The sequence below is a fragment of the Stegostoma tigrinum genome, chromosome 1 (genome assembly GCF_030684315.1).
Source record: "Stegostoma tigrinum isolate sSteTig4 chromosome 1, sSteTig4.hap1, whole genome shotgun sequence".
Taxonomy (NCBI): Eukaryota; Metazoa; Chordata; class Chondrichthyes; order Orectolobiformes; family Stegostomatidae; genus Stegostoma; species Stegostoma tigrinum.
Genome location: NC_081354.1, coordinates 82,564,252 through 82,581,056, shown reverse-complemented (window position 1 = coordinate 82,581,056; position 16,805 = coordinate 82,564,252). Strand labels below are relative to the sequence as shown.

The window sequence follows — 16,805 nt, the reverse complement described above, 5'->3', positions numbered from 1 at the left end:
TCTATTGTGAGTGAGGTCCTGTCTACCATCAGCCTTGTGCTTACTAACCCACACTAACTCCCAGTATTCTTCTTATAGACCTCGGCTTCATTTTAAGAACTTCCCATGGCACTTTATATTTCTTACTCTTCTCCAGCCCTGCATTCATCCAATTTCAGGCTCCTGAGCATCCCTAATTTTAATTGCTCCACCACTAATTGTCATGCTTTCAATTGCCTTGATGCTGTGTTTCTCTCCCCAGATATTTCCAGCTCTCTATTTCACTTTGCTCCTTTAAAACATTGTTTACAACCTACATATTTGACTAAGTTTATGCTACCTGCTCTAAAATCTCCTTATGTGGCCTGGTTGTTGTTTTTTGCTTTATAATGCTGCTGCGATACATCCTGGTACGTCTTATTACATTAAAGATTGTAAATAAATACAATATATTATGTGAAGTATGGCTAGTTATCTAATAATTAATTGAAAAATCGTGATGTGCATTGATGTCTTGTCATTTGGCAGTATTGAGAATCATTCTGTCCTGTGCCATTACACAACTGGTGGCAAACAAATGTCAATAGCTTCTGAGGAAATTTAAATTTGAAATGTACGGTTCTTAAAAAAAAGTAGTCTGGAATGAAATACCCGAAAGGGTCGTGATGCAGTTTCAGTGCTATGTTTTTAAAGGGATTGGATATTTTGAAAAGGAGATGATTACAAGGCTATGGAGAGTAATCATTAATTCAAACCAGTGACAAATGGACACATTGAATGGTTTTCTACTGTGCTCTGTGATTCAAGGCTAGATGGAAGGAGAATTGTGTTTTGAATTTACAATGATTTTGATGCCAATAGAATCCTGTCATTAGAATACTGACTGCTCTTGAATCAATTTCTGGTCATCCACTCAGTATTCTCTTTATGCCTTGTAACCTTTGTAAAATGGTGCAAGCAGCTGATAAGGACCAGTCTGTCCTAAAGTATTGAAAAGCTAAAATCACTAATTTACAGAAAACTATTGTTGCAAATGTTTGACGTAACCAGCATGTATTTGATATATCACCCTAACCCTATCATAAAGAGATGCACTGCTATATTGGACAGCATATTTGGGGTAGAAGACTCATTCATATCTAATGCTCTTTCCAGTGCTGAACTGTCTCAACATAATATTGAACATTTTCAGCCTGCAGGAGCCCTAGCGAATGCATTAAGAGGCCATGTAAACAATATTCGAGCAATCCACAAGCAGCAAGTTATACCACTAGAACAAACTTTGGTAAGAAAAGTACAGAGGAACTTTTTTTTTGCAACAAACCTTTAAACTTCTGCTTGGGCAGCTGTAGTTTGTGAAAATGAGCATTATTTAACAGAAGTGAAAGTGGTCTTGACCCTGCCTGGACAGCTAATGAAAAATCTGCATTAGCTGTGTTAGAGAAGGCCTACCCTATTAATATAGTGCTGCTCAGATGCTGAATTAGACAGTAAAGGCTTCTCTGAGGTCAAGGACCCCAGCAGCAGATGTCTTGCCCATTGCTGGTCAATTAGAGGTTAATAGCTGAACAGCATTGAATGCTGAACAGTATTTGATGAAGCTAGGTCTTGTGCCATCCCTTCACTGCTTATACTTTTCATTCTTAGTTTGGAAACTACTTGTGTTTCATAAAACATTTTAAATGTTTGCATGTTAATTGCTGTCTGCTATGTACTTTAACTAATCTTTACTTCCTGATTTTTAAAAAATGCTAATCAGAAATATGTTGAAGCCCGGGTAAGTTCTTGTTCTATACATCTAAAAAGTATTTTACAGTCAACACGGCTTTGTGAGGGGTAGGTCATGCCTTACAAACCTTATCGAGTTTTTTGAGGATGTGACTAGTAAGGTTGATGAGGGTCAAGCTGTGGATGTGGTGTATATGGACTTCAGTAAGGCATTTGATAAGGTTCCCCATGGAAGGCTCATTCAGAAGGTCAGGAGGAATGGGATACAGGGGAACTTAGCTGCTTGGATACAGAATTGGCTGGCCAACAGAAGACAGCGAGTGGTAGTAGAAGGAAAATATTCTGCCTGGAAGTCAGTGGTGAGTGGGGTTCCACAGGGCTCTGTCCTTGGGCCTCTACTGTTTGTAATTTTTATTAATGACTTGGACGAGGGAATTGAAGGATGGGTCAGCAAGTTTGCAGACGACACAAAGGTCGGAGGTGTCGTTGACAGTGTAGAGGGCTGTTGTAGGCTGCAGCGGGACATTGACAGGATGCAGAGATGGGCTGAGAGGTGGCAGATGGAGTTCAACCTGGATAAATGCGAGGTGATGCATTTTGGAAGGTCGAATTTGAAAGCTGAGTACAGGATTAAGGATAGGATTCTTGGCAGCGTGGAGGAACAGAGGGATCTTGGTGTGCAGATACATAGATCCCTTAAAATGGCCACCCAAGTGGACAGGGTTGTTAAGAAAGCATATGGTGTTTTGGCTTTCATTAACAGGGGGATTGAGTTTAAGAGTCGTGAGATCTTGTTGCAGCTCTATAAAACTTTGGTTAGACCGCACTTGGAATACTGCGTCCAGTTCTGGTCGCCCTATTATAGGAAAGATGTGGATGCTTTGGAGAGGGTTCAGAGGAGGTTTACCAGGATGCTGCCTGGACTGGAGGGCTTATCTTATGAAGAGAGGTTGACTGAGCTCGGTCTCTTTTCATTGGAGAAAAGGAGGAGGAGAGGGGACCTAATTGAGGTATACAAGATAATGAGAGGCATAGATAGAGTCGATAGCCAGAGACTATTTCCCAGGGCAGAAATGGCTAGCACGAGGGGTCATAGTTTTAAGCTGGTTGGTGGAAAGTATAGAGGGGATGTCAGAGGCAGGTTCTTTACGCAGAGAGTTGTGAGAGCATGGAATGCGTTGCCAGCAGCAGTTGTGGAAGCAAGGTCATTGGGGTCATTTAAGAGACTGCTGGACATGCATATGGTCACAGAAATTTGAGGGTGCATCCATGAGGATCAATGGTCGGCACAACATTGTGGGCTGAAGGGCCTGTTCTGTGCTGTACTGTTCTATGTTCTATGTTCTATGTTCTATTTCCTAGAAGACATTTTTAACTTTGTGTTTATTGTCAGAATGTTAATGATATTGGAATACTTAAGAACAGAAAACAACCAATGGACTCAAAATACCTGGCATCATTCATCAACTCCATTGTAGCCATCTTCTGCTATATTCCCAAAACATTTTCTTCCCCCGGAGTCACCTCCTCATACTACTGTCTTCAGTGTAATTTTTTAGTAAATTATTTCATAAGTCTATTTTCTTTTATTTTAAAGAATAGTGCTGACATATCTCTGAAATTCTTACTTTAAAAAAATCAAGTAACTCGAGTAGTAAAGTATCTTCAGTTGATATTAAACATATTGATACATTGACCTGGATATTCTGATAACCAGATAGACTTTGAAGCTGTGCAGACTGGAACTGGGGCTGTGGGGAATCCCAGATACAGCGGGCTCTGTTGTAATTGCCCAAGAAATTGAAGATTCCGATGACCAGTTCCTCTACATATGAATCGTTTGAACGAATCCATTATAGCCTGGAAACTTGGAGCATTCAGTTTTAATTAATAGCTAATTAAAGAAAAGTTGGACAATTAATAATCTAATCTAACTCTTGGGTAAGGGATTAAGCTGATCTCCCACTCATTACTCACTCCAACCCCAAATATATCCCCCACCTCATACTCCCGCATATCTCCAATCCCCACTGACAATCATCCCGCAACTGACCAGACCCAATTCAATCCAACATGCTGCTTGGCCTGTTGTGTTCATCCAGCTCCACACTTTGTTACCTCTCTCACCCACCAGTCTGACAGCCCTCTGCCTGCTTGCACCAACTCCCTTTCTCAGTGCCAGCCCTGATGTCCAGCTGCTGTGCAGTCAGTTCCCACACCCCACCTCAGCTGTCACCAGCCATGACATCCTCATCCCCGAGACACTGACCTATCCTAAATACTGCACTTACCTGGCAACCTACTAACTGCTACTCTAACCCGATAATTATTCGACATGCTTATCACTTCATAGAAGTTGTCAAAGGGTCTGGCTGTGTGATTGACTTTTAAATGTCAGAACACAGCCCACTGGCTGCTGCGAAAGGGGATGTGGTTTGGCTTCCCCTGACTGTCCTGCAGTATGAGCAGTTGTGTTGATTTCACTATGATCTGCATTTCTGAAGGAGTAAGGATCAGAATTTCACCTAGAAATGGGGAACTCAGTGCTGATAGAGAATAAATTCAGAGAAGATTAGCAACTGGCTGTGATTTGTACTTCTTGGAATCCCTGGGTCATTTTTAATTGTAATCATATCTCATTCTTCAAATAGGTTAAGTGTTTAGTTAGGCTCAGAACTGGGTGACCACAATACAAGATAGTGGCTAAAGATGTTCTTGGGAAAGCATTTTAAGAATTCCACTTCATCTACATATTTTACACTAATTTTGTCCCAGTTGGTAGCAGTTTGGCTAGAATCCCATGCTACTTTTTGTACTGCTGTTTCTACACTTTTGTCAGCAATTTGTCTATATATCTAGTCTTCTACCTTGTTGTAATTTGAAGTCAATAGTATGTTTCCAATAGTGTGATTCCTCTTTTTGTTCTTTAATTTGATCCAATGTAGCCGATATTGATGCTTCTCCTAATATATCATGTCTCTTTACATCTGTGACAGTTTCTCTCACCAGTGTTATTTTTATCCCCATCTCTATTCTGTCTGGTAGCTATGTAACTGTGAACCTGAGCTCTGTTCCTGCCCTCCTTTAATCTATGTGACAGTAAAAGCAATATTTCCAAGTGCTCATCTCTGTCATCAGCTCATCTACCTTATTCACCCAGCTCCTTGCATTGAAATATACATAATTAAACAGTGAATATCTCTGATAGTTATCCTAACAGTACATTGAACTTTCTCCAACTATATTATCTAATGGTGCAGTTTAAGACCCTCATTAATCATCCAAACATTGGAAGCAGGGAAAAGTTAATGTTTACAGATATCCAGCAGAGGACAGAAACTTTCTTTTCATATTGGCCGTTTCAATTTTTGTTATAATTTCTGATTTAAATAATCTGTTTACTTCAATAGAACACATTGAATGAAAGTATTGGAACACTCCAAAACTCAGCAGCAAACTTAAAGGTAAATCAATTAATGTTTGGTTAAAGGCATCTTTTCATTGTTGAAAATTCCATATATCATTTATTTGAAGTTGTACTTTCCTACTATCTTCTTTTGCCCTCTATCTTTGGATTAGTCTCCATGTTTTAAATTGGACAGATGCTACAAAAGGACACATGCCTTCAGTGCTGCTGGTGTTACTATTGAGAGGAGAGAGATTTTAAAAAATTATAAGAGGCTAGTTGTTTACACAAAGAATGGTTTGCATGTGGAATAAACTTCCTGAGGAAGCAGTGGATGAGGGTACAATTACACCATTTAAAGGACATTTAGATAAGTACATGAAAAGAAAAGGTTTGGAGGCTATGGGCCAGGAGCAGGCAGGTGGGACTAGTTTAGTTTGGAATTATGTTTGGCATGGACTGGCTGGGCTAAAGGGTCTGTTTCTGTCAGTATGACTCTGATTCTCTGGAGGCATGGAACAGCAGGCCGGCATTCACCATTCCCCTGTGGACATGGATCAACTTCCATTTGATTTATTTGTTTTCAATTTGTCATCATGAGCAAGCTTCACTCACTGTTTCATCAAAATTCCATTTTCAGACCTGTGAGATAACAATACTGATAATCAGATCTGTCTCTGATGTCTCAAGTGCAAATTGTCGATATTTAACATAAGACTGCTCTGCCCATTGAGAAGATTTTAGACATGACTGGAGAAGAGTGTGACAAACAATTTGTGGATACTGAGATGAATACCAACACAGTAAGCTTCATTGTAGTGTTCTACAATTCTCTCCCCTCCCCTCCTTTTGGGCGGAACAGACTTGATGGGCCAAAGGGTCTCTTGTGTGCTGTATGATTCTGTGAGTCTCCATTTGTCCATTTTATACAAGTAATTTCCTCCGTTCTCTTGTACAGGCGCTAGCAGCATTTACAAAATATCTGACAAGAAGAGATCAACATTGAAAACAGTTAGCTCCACCTCTATCTCTGAGAAGGAATCCAATTATCCCTCAGAGGATGCACTGAGAAGGCTTCCACTTGCACTCAAGCTCAGAGACTTCCAACTAAGTGGGCGTTCTTTCTAGATTGAGGAACACATTCATCTGAACAAGTCACTGACACACCTCTGCAACTGGTTGACGAAGAAATACCCCAGGTCTCTGGCGCTCCAAGGACTGCTTAACACCGGGGCCCTCAATAGCCCCAGGCAGAGTATGGTTACATGGTCTCGGCCATTAATGATTTCATCAAAATGCACGAATGAAACAGGGTTGGCAGCAGGTTTATTGGAAGCAATCGGTAAACTTAATTGAATGATGGAGGTGTACAACAAAGTCATTAGTAGGTGCAGACTCTGGCAAGCCCGCAACTGGCTGCCCCTATGGATAATCTGGCTAACACTGTGAAGACCCAGGAACTGCTGCCCATTGATGTTGCCATTGTTGCTCAGCAACAATGGCAAGGCGAGAGAGGCATGAGACACCTCTGTACTTGCTCCAGATACCCCTTCATTTCAGGGAGACAGAGTAATGCTAACAGACATTAACAGGGAGGAAAGCACACACAGGACACCTAGACGCTTCCTTTCAGATGCTTTAGAGGTACTTAGCCGGTCTACTTGCCCCATCTGTGACTCCAAAGAGTAAAAGTCTAAGTTGAGGAAGGTGGGCCTGCTTCAACACTGGAGACTCTCAGTCGCCCTGGATCCTTCAGGCCCAATTACCCACAGGATATGGCCAGCTGTGTCTTCCAGGCCAACAGGACTAACTATAGAATAGGCTTCCTCCATCCCAACTGCAGGTGTCAGGGCTGCACTTTGACATATTGGGAGGGAATGGAAGGAAAAAATCATTTTTGCTCATTGAGATAAGGGTGTTGTTTGGTATTACATCATTGAATACTTGAAGTTTTGCAAATATGCATTCACATGCACTCTTAAATCAATTGCTCTGGTATCTTCATCACAGTTAGACCTAGTGAAGTTGCACCCATTTGAGAGATGAACAGCCTCTTCAGAAATCCTAAGAGCAAAAATAATTTTAATCACTAAGCAATTGATTCCTTGCCTGCAGATAGTCTTAAGTATCACAGATCCTTGAACTTTGATGTTCAGACCTGTAGCCAAGGTGTTCCACTGCAATGCAAAGCAACACTGACACTACAATGTGCAAGGATTGTAATAACAGTTGCCTTGCACACATCTTCCATGCTTACACCCACCTTGTGCGTGAGAGTACAGCATCAGTGATGGTTCCACACGCCTCTGGAAGCAAAGTTTTGTTCTACTTATCAGCTTTTCAAGGGGGTGCATTGCCATTCAAGACTGGGAGATTTTCAAAGGGAAGTCCACTCTCCCTCTTAGTACACTTGCTTACTGGAATTAACTACACAAAATACTGCCTGTCTCAGTTAAACACTGTCTTCAGGATGCTCAGGATGAAATACTGAAGCATTTTAGGCCAATTTATTGGTCTTTGGAGACTCTGAAACTTTGAAGGCTAACCAATTACAAAAGGGCCCAAAGGAGACGACTCAGGATTGTGCTACCAATAATAGGAGACTTCACTACACAATACTCAAATATCATGTGCTGACTGAAGCAGTCTAATGTTAATACCATGCAATGCTAATGTCCTATCTTATTGACTACTGCTTCCTTCTTTAAGGTGAGTAGGAGTAAGAGCAGATACTTCAAAGTGGGATTATCTGAAGATACCAAGCATATAGATAAGATATAATAAGAAAACATTTGTTCAATAATAAGAAAGGTTTAAAGATGGCAAAAATAATCAGGACCACACGTACTTTGAATCAAGTCCAAATCCAGCTGTTTCATCCTAGAGGCAAATTTCGGTTTAGGATTTCTCTGGCTTCTCTCACACGGTGATGCATTGCTCCATCACACTCTCTTGGATGGGAAGTGAGGCCCTTCTCAACTTCGAGACCAAAATGTCACAATTTCCAACCAAGTCTAGGGTTTTACTTCAAGATGAAATTTTCACACGTGAGTGGTGCATAGCCAGTTAACATGGATTATTGGTCATTATCAGCCCCACTACCACATTATCTTACCACATTAAAATGCAGGCTGCTATTCTTCCACCCACTGAATAGGAACTAGATGCCACAAATTCTCGAGATGAAAATCTGAGCAGGTACCTGGCAACTCCAGCTTACCACTTACTCCTCCTGACCTCCATCGTGGACACCTGTTACCAAAATCTCAGATCACATTCCATGGGCTGCAGCCACATGCACCCTACCTCCACATATGTTGACATCTGACATGTACCAACCTAACTGTGACATCATGGCAAATCTCTGATCCACTTACTACATATCTCTGCCTTTAATGCTTGCACTTTGGAGTACACTGATTTCTTTTGCTGTGAGGACACTTTATGCACAGGGATAGGGTTCTAGCTCACAACTGGACCAGGTCACATCTGAGGGCTGCTCACTCTCATGGCACACACCCATTTTGGAATCATAGAAGTCCTACAACAGCATCCTACCCAGACCCACCCATGAACACTACAGGGCAATTTAGCATGGCCAATTAGAGCATAGAACAATGAGGCGCAGAACAGGCCCTTAGGCCCTCGATGTTGTGCCAACCTGTGAACTAATCTAAGCCCATCCCCCTACACTATCCATATGCTTATCCACGTACTGTTAATTCATCTAATCTGAACATCTTTGGACTGTGGGGGGAAACTGGAACACCTAAAGGAAGCCCCCACAGACAGGGGAGAATGTGCGAAGTTCACACAGACAGGCACCCGAGGCTGGAATGAAACCTGGGTCCCTGGCGCTGTGAGACAGCAGTACTAACCACTGAGCGACCATACTCACTTGGATGCTGACAATATCCCTGCCTTGCCTCATCTTAGACTAAATATTGGTGGGGGTGGTGGAGTTGCGGTCAATTGCATGGATAATTATGGAGAAGGCTAAGTGTAGGGAGGGCCCAGCAAAGGTTATTAAAGCTTCCAGAAGAAGTAATAGGGCAGAGAGAATGGAAAGGCTCAGGAATATAACTTCAGGCACAGTAAGTAAGGGGACAACTATGAAAAAGGGAGCAGTCAATGCAGGACTGAGGGTGTTGTAGTTAAATGCACAGAGTATATGAAACATGATAAATGAGCTTGTAGTGCAGATTGAGATTGGCAGGTGCATTATTGTAAGTATCAAAGAGATGTGGCTGCAAGGGGATCAGGACTGAGAACTAAATACCCAAGGAAGGCATAGAAACTGTGCGGGTTGAGAAGCCGCAAGGTAAAAAGACCCCGATGGGATTTGTGTGGGAAAGAATTATATATCAGGAGATAGAAAAGGCATGTAAGAAAGACACTATTACAATGGGCGAACTTCAATATGCAGGTGGACTGGGAAAATCATGTTGGCCGTGGATATCAAGAAAGGGAACTTGTGGAATATGTACAAGATAGGTTTGTGGAGCAGCTTGTGGTACTGTCCAATAGGGAACAGCCAATTCTGGATTTCGTGATGTGTAATGAGGCAGACTTGATTAGGAGGCTTAAGGTGAAGGAAACCATAGGGGTCAGTGACCTTAATATGATAGAATTCACCCTGCAGTTTGAGAAGGAGAACCTGGAATCAAATGCAATGGTATTACAATTGAGTAAGGTAACTACACAGACAAAGATGAGGCCAATGCAACCATAACTGGTGAGGTAAGTAGGGGACACCATAAAAGCAAAAGAGAAAGCTTACAATCTAGTGATGATTAGTGAGTAGCCAAAGAATTGGGAAGCTCCTAAAAATCAGCAGAGGACAACTAAAAAGGCACCAAGGGGGTGTAGATGAAATATGAGGGTAAGCTCGCCACAAATATAAAGAAGATTGCAAGAGTTCCCTTAGAAATGTACCAGGTAAGACAGAGGCAAGACTGTAATTTGGACCACTGGAAATTTAGGCAGGAGAAGTAGTAATAGAGAACAAAGAAATGGCCAAGGAGCTGAACAGGCTCTTTGTATCGTCTTCATAATGAAGACACCAGCAGCATACCAGAACTTCAAGAGAGTCGGGAGGCGCAGGGGAGTGTAATGCCTGTTAGTAAGAAGATGCTGGGAAAACTGAAAGATCTGAAGGTGGATAAATCACCTGGATTGGATGGACTACACCCCAGAGATAAATGACTTCAACACTGTACTCTATAGGTGCATGATTGATGCAATTTTTAAAATTCACTCATGATATGTGGGCATCACTGACTGGGCCAGTATTTATTGCCCATTCCTAATTGCCCTTGAGAAGGTCGTGTAAGGTGCCTTTTTGAACCATTCTGAAGGAGATAGCTGAAGATTGCGGGGGCATTGGTGATGATCTTACAGGAATCGTTGGCGTCAAAGTGGGTCCTAAAGGAATGGAAAATGGTTAATGTACCACCTCTACCTAAGATGGGAGGAGGCAGAAGACTGGAAAATACAGGCCATTCAGCGTGACCTTGGTTGATGGTAAGATTTTAGAGTCCATTATTAAGAATGAGATTGTGAAACACTTGGAAGTATGTGGTACAATATGTTGAGTCACCATGGCTTCATCAAGGGGAGGTCATACCCAACAAAGCCGATAGAATTATTTGAGGAGGTAGTGATTAAGCTAGGCAAAAGAGAGCAGGTAGATGTGATCTGTTTGAACTTACAAAAGGTCTTTGACAAGGTGCTGCACAGGAGGTTGTTAAATAAGATAAGAGCCTGTGGGACAAGATATTGGCATGGATAGAGGATTGACTGACTGACAGAATCCAGAAAATGAGGATAAAGGGGTCTTTTTCAGGATGGCAGCCAGTGTCTAAATGGAATTCTGCAAGGTCAGTGTTGGGACCACAACTATTCATGTTATACATGCTGCATGAGCATGTCGGGCAATTGGGCCATTCAGATTCTGGGTGCCTGTCACACTACAGTTGGGGAGTGGGTCACAGTCCATGTGGTAGATGAAGCCATCAGTCAGGGAATTCACAGACTGTCAGTTGAGGATCTATACTGAGAACACTCAGGAGTTTGATTGGTCATTGGCAGTCTGTCTAAGCTGGTTAGGCAGTTGGACCAATCTCAGTCCTGGGGGTCAATTTGATGCGTATCAAGGATGGAGGGATGATATCACGGTACACTGTTGTCATAGAGAAGTGGGGAATCTCAACAGTGGAGTTAGAAGTCAGCCATCTGGGATGTTGAGGGATAAGGATAGTGAAAAGGCAAAATTCAACATATAAACTGATGGGGGAGGCATGTGACAGGACATGGTATACGGTGAGGGGGGTGGGGGGAGATGTGGTCTCTGTTACTATGGCCTTAATGAGAGGAGTGTGTACCATAATGGTGGGCAGGACTAAACTGTAATGATGGGATACAAGGGGTAAGGATGAAAGTCGCAGTTGTAATTCCTGGTGGTGTGTGATAGCATATTGGGGATCAATAAGTGTTGGGCTGTCCAGGGAACGTCAAGTAGAAAGAGTATGGAGGTTTGATGACCAGAATAAACCTGGGCTGCATGGTCTCCAGCACAACTTGTATAGCTTTTTGTGATCTTTTGAATCGTAAAGTGACCTATGAACATAACTGCACCCAAATGCAGAGTGGGTGGAGCAATGTATCTTTCCTCAGCCAAATTACAGGCTCAACTTATCAGCAACAGAGTGCCTTTCAAAGGGCAATACAAGGTTTAATGGAAAGTGCAGGAGGGCATTTCAGGAGCAGCAGCAGGCATATCTACAAACAAGTTTTCACCCTGGTGAAGCTACAAATATGATGACTTGTGTGTGAAATAGTATAAGCAACAAATGATAGATAGAACCAAGTGATTCCGTATCAATGAATCAGATCCAAGCTTGCAATCCTGCTGCATTCAGTCATGAATGGTGGTTGACAATGAAACAATTCCTTGGAGGAAAATGCTATACAAACTTCCCAATCCTCTGTAATAGGGGAAGTGTCGCATATCAGTGCAAAAGGTATGGCTGAAGTATTTGCAACAAACTTTAGCCATAGTGTTATGTGGATAATCCATCTCGGCTTTCTTTGGAGGTCCCCAACATCACAGATTTCAGTCTTCAACCAATTCGATTGACTCTGCATAATATCAAGAAACAGGCAATGTTCCCTCTAAGCTGTAACTGTGTGCACTTGCAGATGCTTTGACATTTTGTGCATGGCAAATGGTGTGCTGCTGTGGATCACAACATTAACTTCTGATGCTGTTGCACATGGGCCTTGGAGATCTACGCAGAAGAATAAAATGTTATAGAGAACACTCGTTGAAGGCACTGGATAGTGCAAAGGCTGGGAGCCCTGACAACATTCCGTCAATAGAGCTGATGACCTGTACTCCAGAACTTGCTACTGGCACTAGTCAAGCTGTTCCAGGAGAGCTACAACACCGACATATACCTGACAGTGTGAAAAATTGCCAAGATATGTCCTGTTCACAAATAGCATGACAAATCCAACCTAGCCAATTACTTCCCCAACTGTCTGCTCTTGATCATTAGCAAACCTCTGGAAAGTATAATCAACAGTGCTGTCAAGCAGGACTTGCTTAGCAACAATCTTCTCAGTTTTGGGCTCCGCATGGGCCATTCAGCTCCAGACCTCAATACCTGGTCCAAGCATTGAGAAAAGAGCTGAATTCCAGAGGTAAGATGACAATGACTGCCCTTGACATAAAGGCTGCAATTGATTGAGTGTGACGCGAAGGGGCCAATGGTGTCAGTGGGATTCAGGGGAAAGCTCTCAGTTGTTCAGAGCCATATTTTGCACATTGGAAGATGGCTGTGGTTGTTGGAGGTCAGTCAGCTCAGCTCCAGGATTGCCTCAAATTCAGTCTGTTGGCCGTCCATCTTCAGATGCTTCATCAGTGATCTTTCCTTCGTCATAAGGTCAGAAGTGGTGATGTTTACTGATGAGTGCATAATGTTCAGCACCATTTGTGACGCCTCAGAAAATGAAACAGTCCTTGTTCAAATGCAATAGATCTGAACAGTATCCAGGCCAAGGCTGACAAGTGGCAAGTGGCTACATAAGTACCAGACAATGACCAATTCCAACGAGAGAGAATCTAACCATTGCCCCTTGACATTCAATGATATCACCATCACTGAATCTCTCTATCAATTTCCTTGGGTTTACCGTTAATGAGAAACTTAACTGGACTCATACGTACTTTGGCTACAAGAACAGGTCAAAGCTAAGAATCTTACAGTGAGTAATGCTGACACCATAAAGCCTGTCCGCCATCTATAAGGCACAAGTAAAGGGTGTGATCCTGCTTGCCTATGTGGGCGCCACTCCAACAACACCATTTATCACCATCCAAAACAAAGCAGACCAGTTGAATGGCACCACATCCATAGATATTCAGTCCATCTGCCAGTGATAATTAGCAACAGTGGTATGCACCATCTACAAAACGCTGTGCAGAAATTCACAAAGACTCCTTAGACAGCACCTTCCAAACTCTCAACTACTACCAATTAGAAGGACAAGGACAGTAGCTACAAGGAACGTTACCACCAGTAAGCTCCTCTCCAAGCCACTCTCCATCCTAACATGAAAATATATCACCATTCCTTCAGTTCTCTTGGTCAAAATCTTGGAACTCTCCCCTACTTGTACTGTCGGGATATGAACACTAAATGGACTGAACGGTTCAAGAAAGCAACTCACCACCACCTTCTCAAAGGCAGCTAGGTAGCAATAAATGCTGGTCCAACCAACTACATCCACATCCCAGGAGTGAATTTAAAAGTTGCATGCACTTGCAGAGTATGAGTTTGAAGTAATTTGCAATCATATTATTGTGTATGTATAGTTCTTGTAATGTACGAGTGTATGAGGTGTAAAACTGGTCACAAAATATCTTACCCATATCATTGGTCCTTGCAGATTGAAGGTAAACATCTCTGTGAAGCACAGGTAATCCCAGGTAACATTAAAATATGTCCCAATGGGTCACAAAGCACAAAGTAAATGCAAGACATCATAGGCTGCCCAGGCACAGGGATCTGATTCCCACTCAACATAAACTATAGGTACAGGTATAACACAACAGATTCGCATATACAATAATGGCCGTCATGGTTAACATTGATTAGAACGAGTGGGATCAGTTGTCATATAATACTTGCAAACTCCAGTTGTATCTTTGTAGAATGAAGGGAGATATTTTCATCAGAATAAGGTCCAACGTTAAAATTCCTTGTGGAATCATTCCATGGCCTTCCTTGTTAGAGTGCTCTATGAACCATTCTTTGGAGCAGTGTGCAAACCTGTCATTTGCAAATGATGCGAATGCTGACTGTTCACATTACTGAGGATGTGTTCTGTTCCTTATGTTTCCCATGCAAGTTCATTGCAAGTGTAACTAATGAATCCAACCACAGCAGGGGTTATCATTGCTAATGCTGCCATGCAACAAACTTGCAAAAAACTGGAGGAGGAACAGATGCACCATCAAACCCAGGTCTATTAGCATGTTCTATTAACAAGGTCTATTAACATATGTCCCCCCAATACGCGCAGGAAATAAGAAGGGCCAGAGTTCATCATCATTGATACCATTTCCTCTGAGGAAGTAAGGTGCAATGTTGCTGTAGACTGAAGATGTCCCAGAAAATTGTCATAGAACTATGCCAACTGCTGGAGCAGGATCTTTGACCTGAAGGACTGAATGGTCATCCTACCCAAGTGACTGGGGAGGTGATAGCTGTGTTTAATTTTTATGGGATCGGCTGCTTGAAAGGAGCTATGGGGGATCTGTGTGAAACTCTCAATTGTCCACCAACAAAGGTATTGAGTACTTATGCCATTTGTATTCGATCACACCACTTCATCTTGTTTCTTCATGATAAGTTGAGTGCTGCAGCCTGGCCATCAGATTTCAGTAACATAGTTGGCTTCTCCCAGGTATAGAACACTATATAGTGTTCATGCTTTGCACTGGGAGATTTCATAATACAGCTGAGTTCATCAATTGGAAAGGGTTCCATATCATCAACATACAAGTAATCTGTGATCATCAATTCCACTTCATAGATGTTTGCACTCAGTGTCTTGGGAGCTGCCATGATGCCCATATCCTTGAGAACTCTCATGTTCATGCTGCATTTGAGGGGCCAGATGCCTTAATGAGCTGGTTACTAGGGGGCAAAGGCTACCCTCAGCAACTACAGTTGATTCTGTATACATTCTCCGACTGAGGCTAGGCCTAAATACAGTGCTGCAAATTCTTCAATCAGGACCGTGGTGAAGCAGATGATAGACCTCCTGAAGATGAGATTCCACTTCTTGGATTGGCCTATTTAGACAGTGTGTGCCATGCAATCCCAGTGAGCCATGCTGTGCACAACCGGAGCAAACAAGGAGAGGATGCGATGGATGCTGAAGAGCTGGCAGAGCAACAGCAGTCTTCTGAGGAGGAGAGTATTGAGTATGATAAAGTGATACAGCATCAGGCATTTGAAACCAGACAGGATTAAATTGACAAAGTGTGAAGCTGGATGAACACAGCAGGCCAAGCAGCATCTTAGGAGCACAAAAGCTGATGTTTTGGGCCTAGACCCTTCTTCAGAGAGGGGGATGGGGAGAGGGCTCAAATAAATAGGGAGAGAGGGGGAGGCGGACCAAAGATGGATAGAGGAGAAGATAGGTGGAGAGGACAGTATAGGTGGGGAGGTAGGGAGGGGATAGGTTGGTCCGGGGAGGACGGACAAGTCAAGGAGGCGGGATGAGGTTAGTAGGTAGGAAATGGAAGTGTGGCTTGAGGTAGGAGGAGGGGAAGAACAGGTTAGGGAGGCGGGGTGAGCTGGGGTGGTTTTGGGATGCAGTGGGGGAAGGGGAGATTTTGAAGCTTGTGAAGTATACTGCATCCACTGTACCCGTCGTGGCTTCCTCTACATTGGTTGAAACCAAGCGAATGCTTAGGGACTGCTTTGCAGAACACCTCCGCTCGGTTCGCAATAAACAACTGCACCTCCCAGTCGCGAACCATTTTAACTCCCCCTCCCATTCCTTAGACGACATGTCCATCCTGGGCCTCCTGCAGTGCCATAATGATGCCACCCGAAGATCGCAGGAACAGCAACTCATATTCTGCTTGGGAACCGTGCAGACCAATGGTATCAATGTGGACTTCACAAACTTCAAAATCTCCCCTTCCCCCACTGCATCCCGAAACCAGCCCAGCTCGTCCCCGCCTCCCTAACCTGTTCTTCCCCTCCTCCTACCTCAAGCCGCACATCCATTTTCTACCTACTAACCTCATCCCGCCTCCTTGACCTGTCCATCCTCCCCAGACTGACCTATCCCTTCCCTACCTCCCCACCTATACTGTCCTCTCCACCTATCTTCTCCTCTATCCATCTTCGGTCCGCCTCCCCCTCTCTCCCTATTTATTTCAGAACCCTCTCCCATCCCCCTCTCTGATGAAGGGTCTAGGCCTGAAATGTCAGCTTTTGTGCTCCTGAGATGTTGCTTGGCCTGCTGTGTTCATCCAGCTCCACACTTTGTTATCTCGGATTCTCCAGCATCTGCAGTTCCCATTATCTCTCATCACAGGATTAAATTGACATCTGTTTCCAGTAGATGTAGTGCAGTGAGCACTCATTGACTCAAATTGTTAGTGCTC

The 16,805-nt window shown here is 43.1% G+C and overlaps 1 protein-coding gene across 18 annotated transcripts in view; it reads left to right on the top strand.

The window, feature by feature from the left end:
* The window catches only part of LOC125458783 (prominin-1-A-like), a 240,952-nt gene that overhangs the window by 176,660 nt on the left and 47,487 nt on the right, over positions 1 to 16,805 (top strand). For 9 of the 18 annotated variants that reach the window (XR_009445857.1, XR_009445860.1, XM_059646712.1 and 6 more), the window contains 3 exons: positions 1,172 to 1,264; positions 1,739 to 1,756; positions 5,118 to 5,171. Coding sequence is in view for 16 of the 18 variants with exons in the window: in XM_059646712.1 (XP_059502695.1) it covers positions 1,172 to 1,264; positions 1,739 to 1,756; positions 5,118 to 5,171 (165 nt within the window). In the remaining 2 variants the exon portion in view is untranslated. The remainder of the gene's footprint in view (positions 1 to 1,171; positions 1,265 to 1,738; positions 1,757 to 5,117; positions 5,172 to 16,805) is intronic. The other 9 variants (XM_059646697.1, XM_059646731.1, XM_059646726.1 and 6 more) reach the window with 3 other exon arrangements.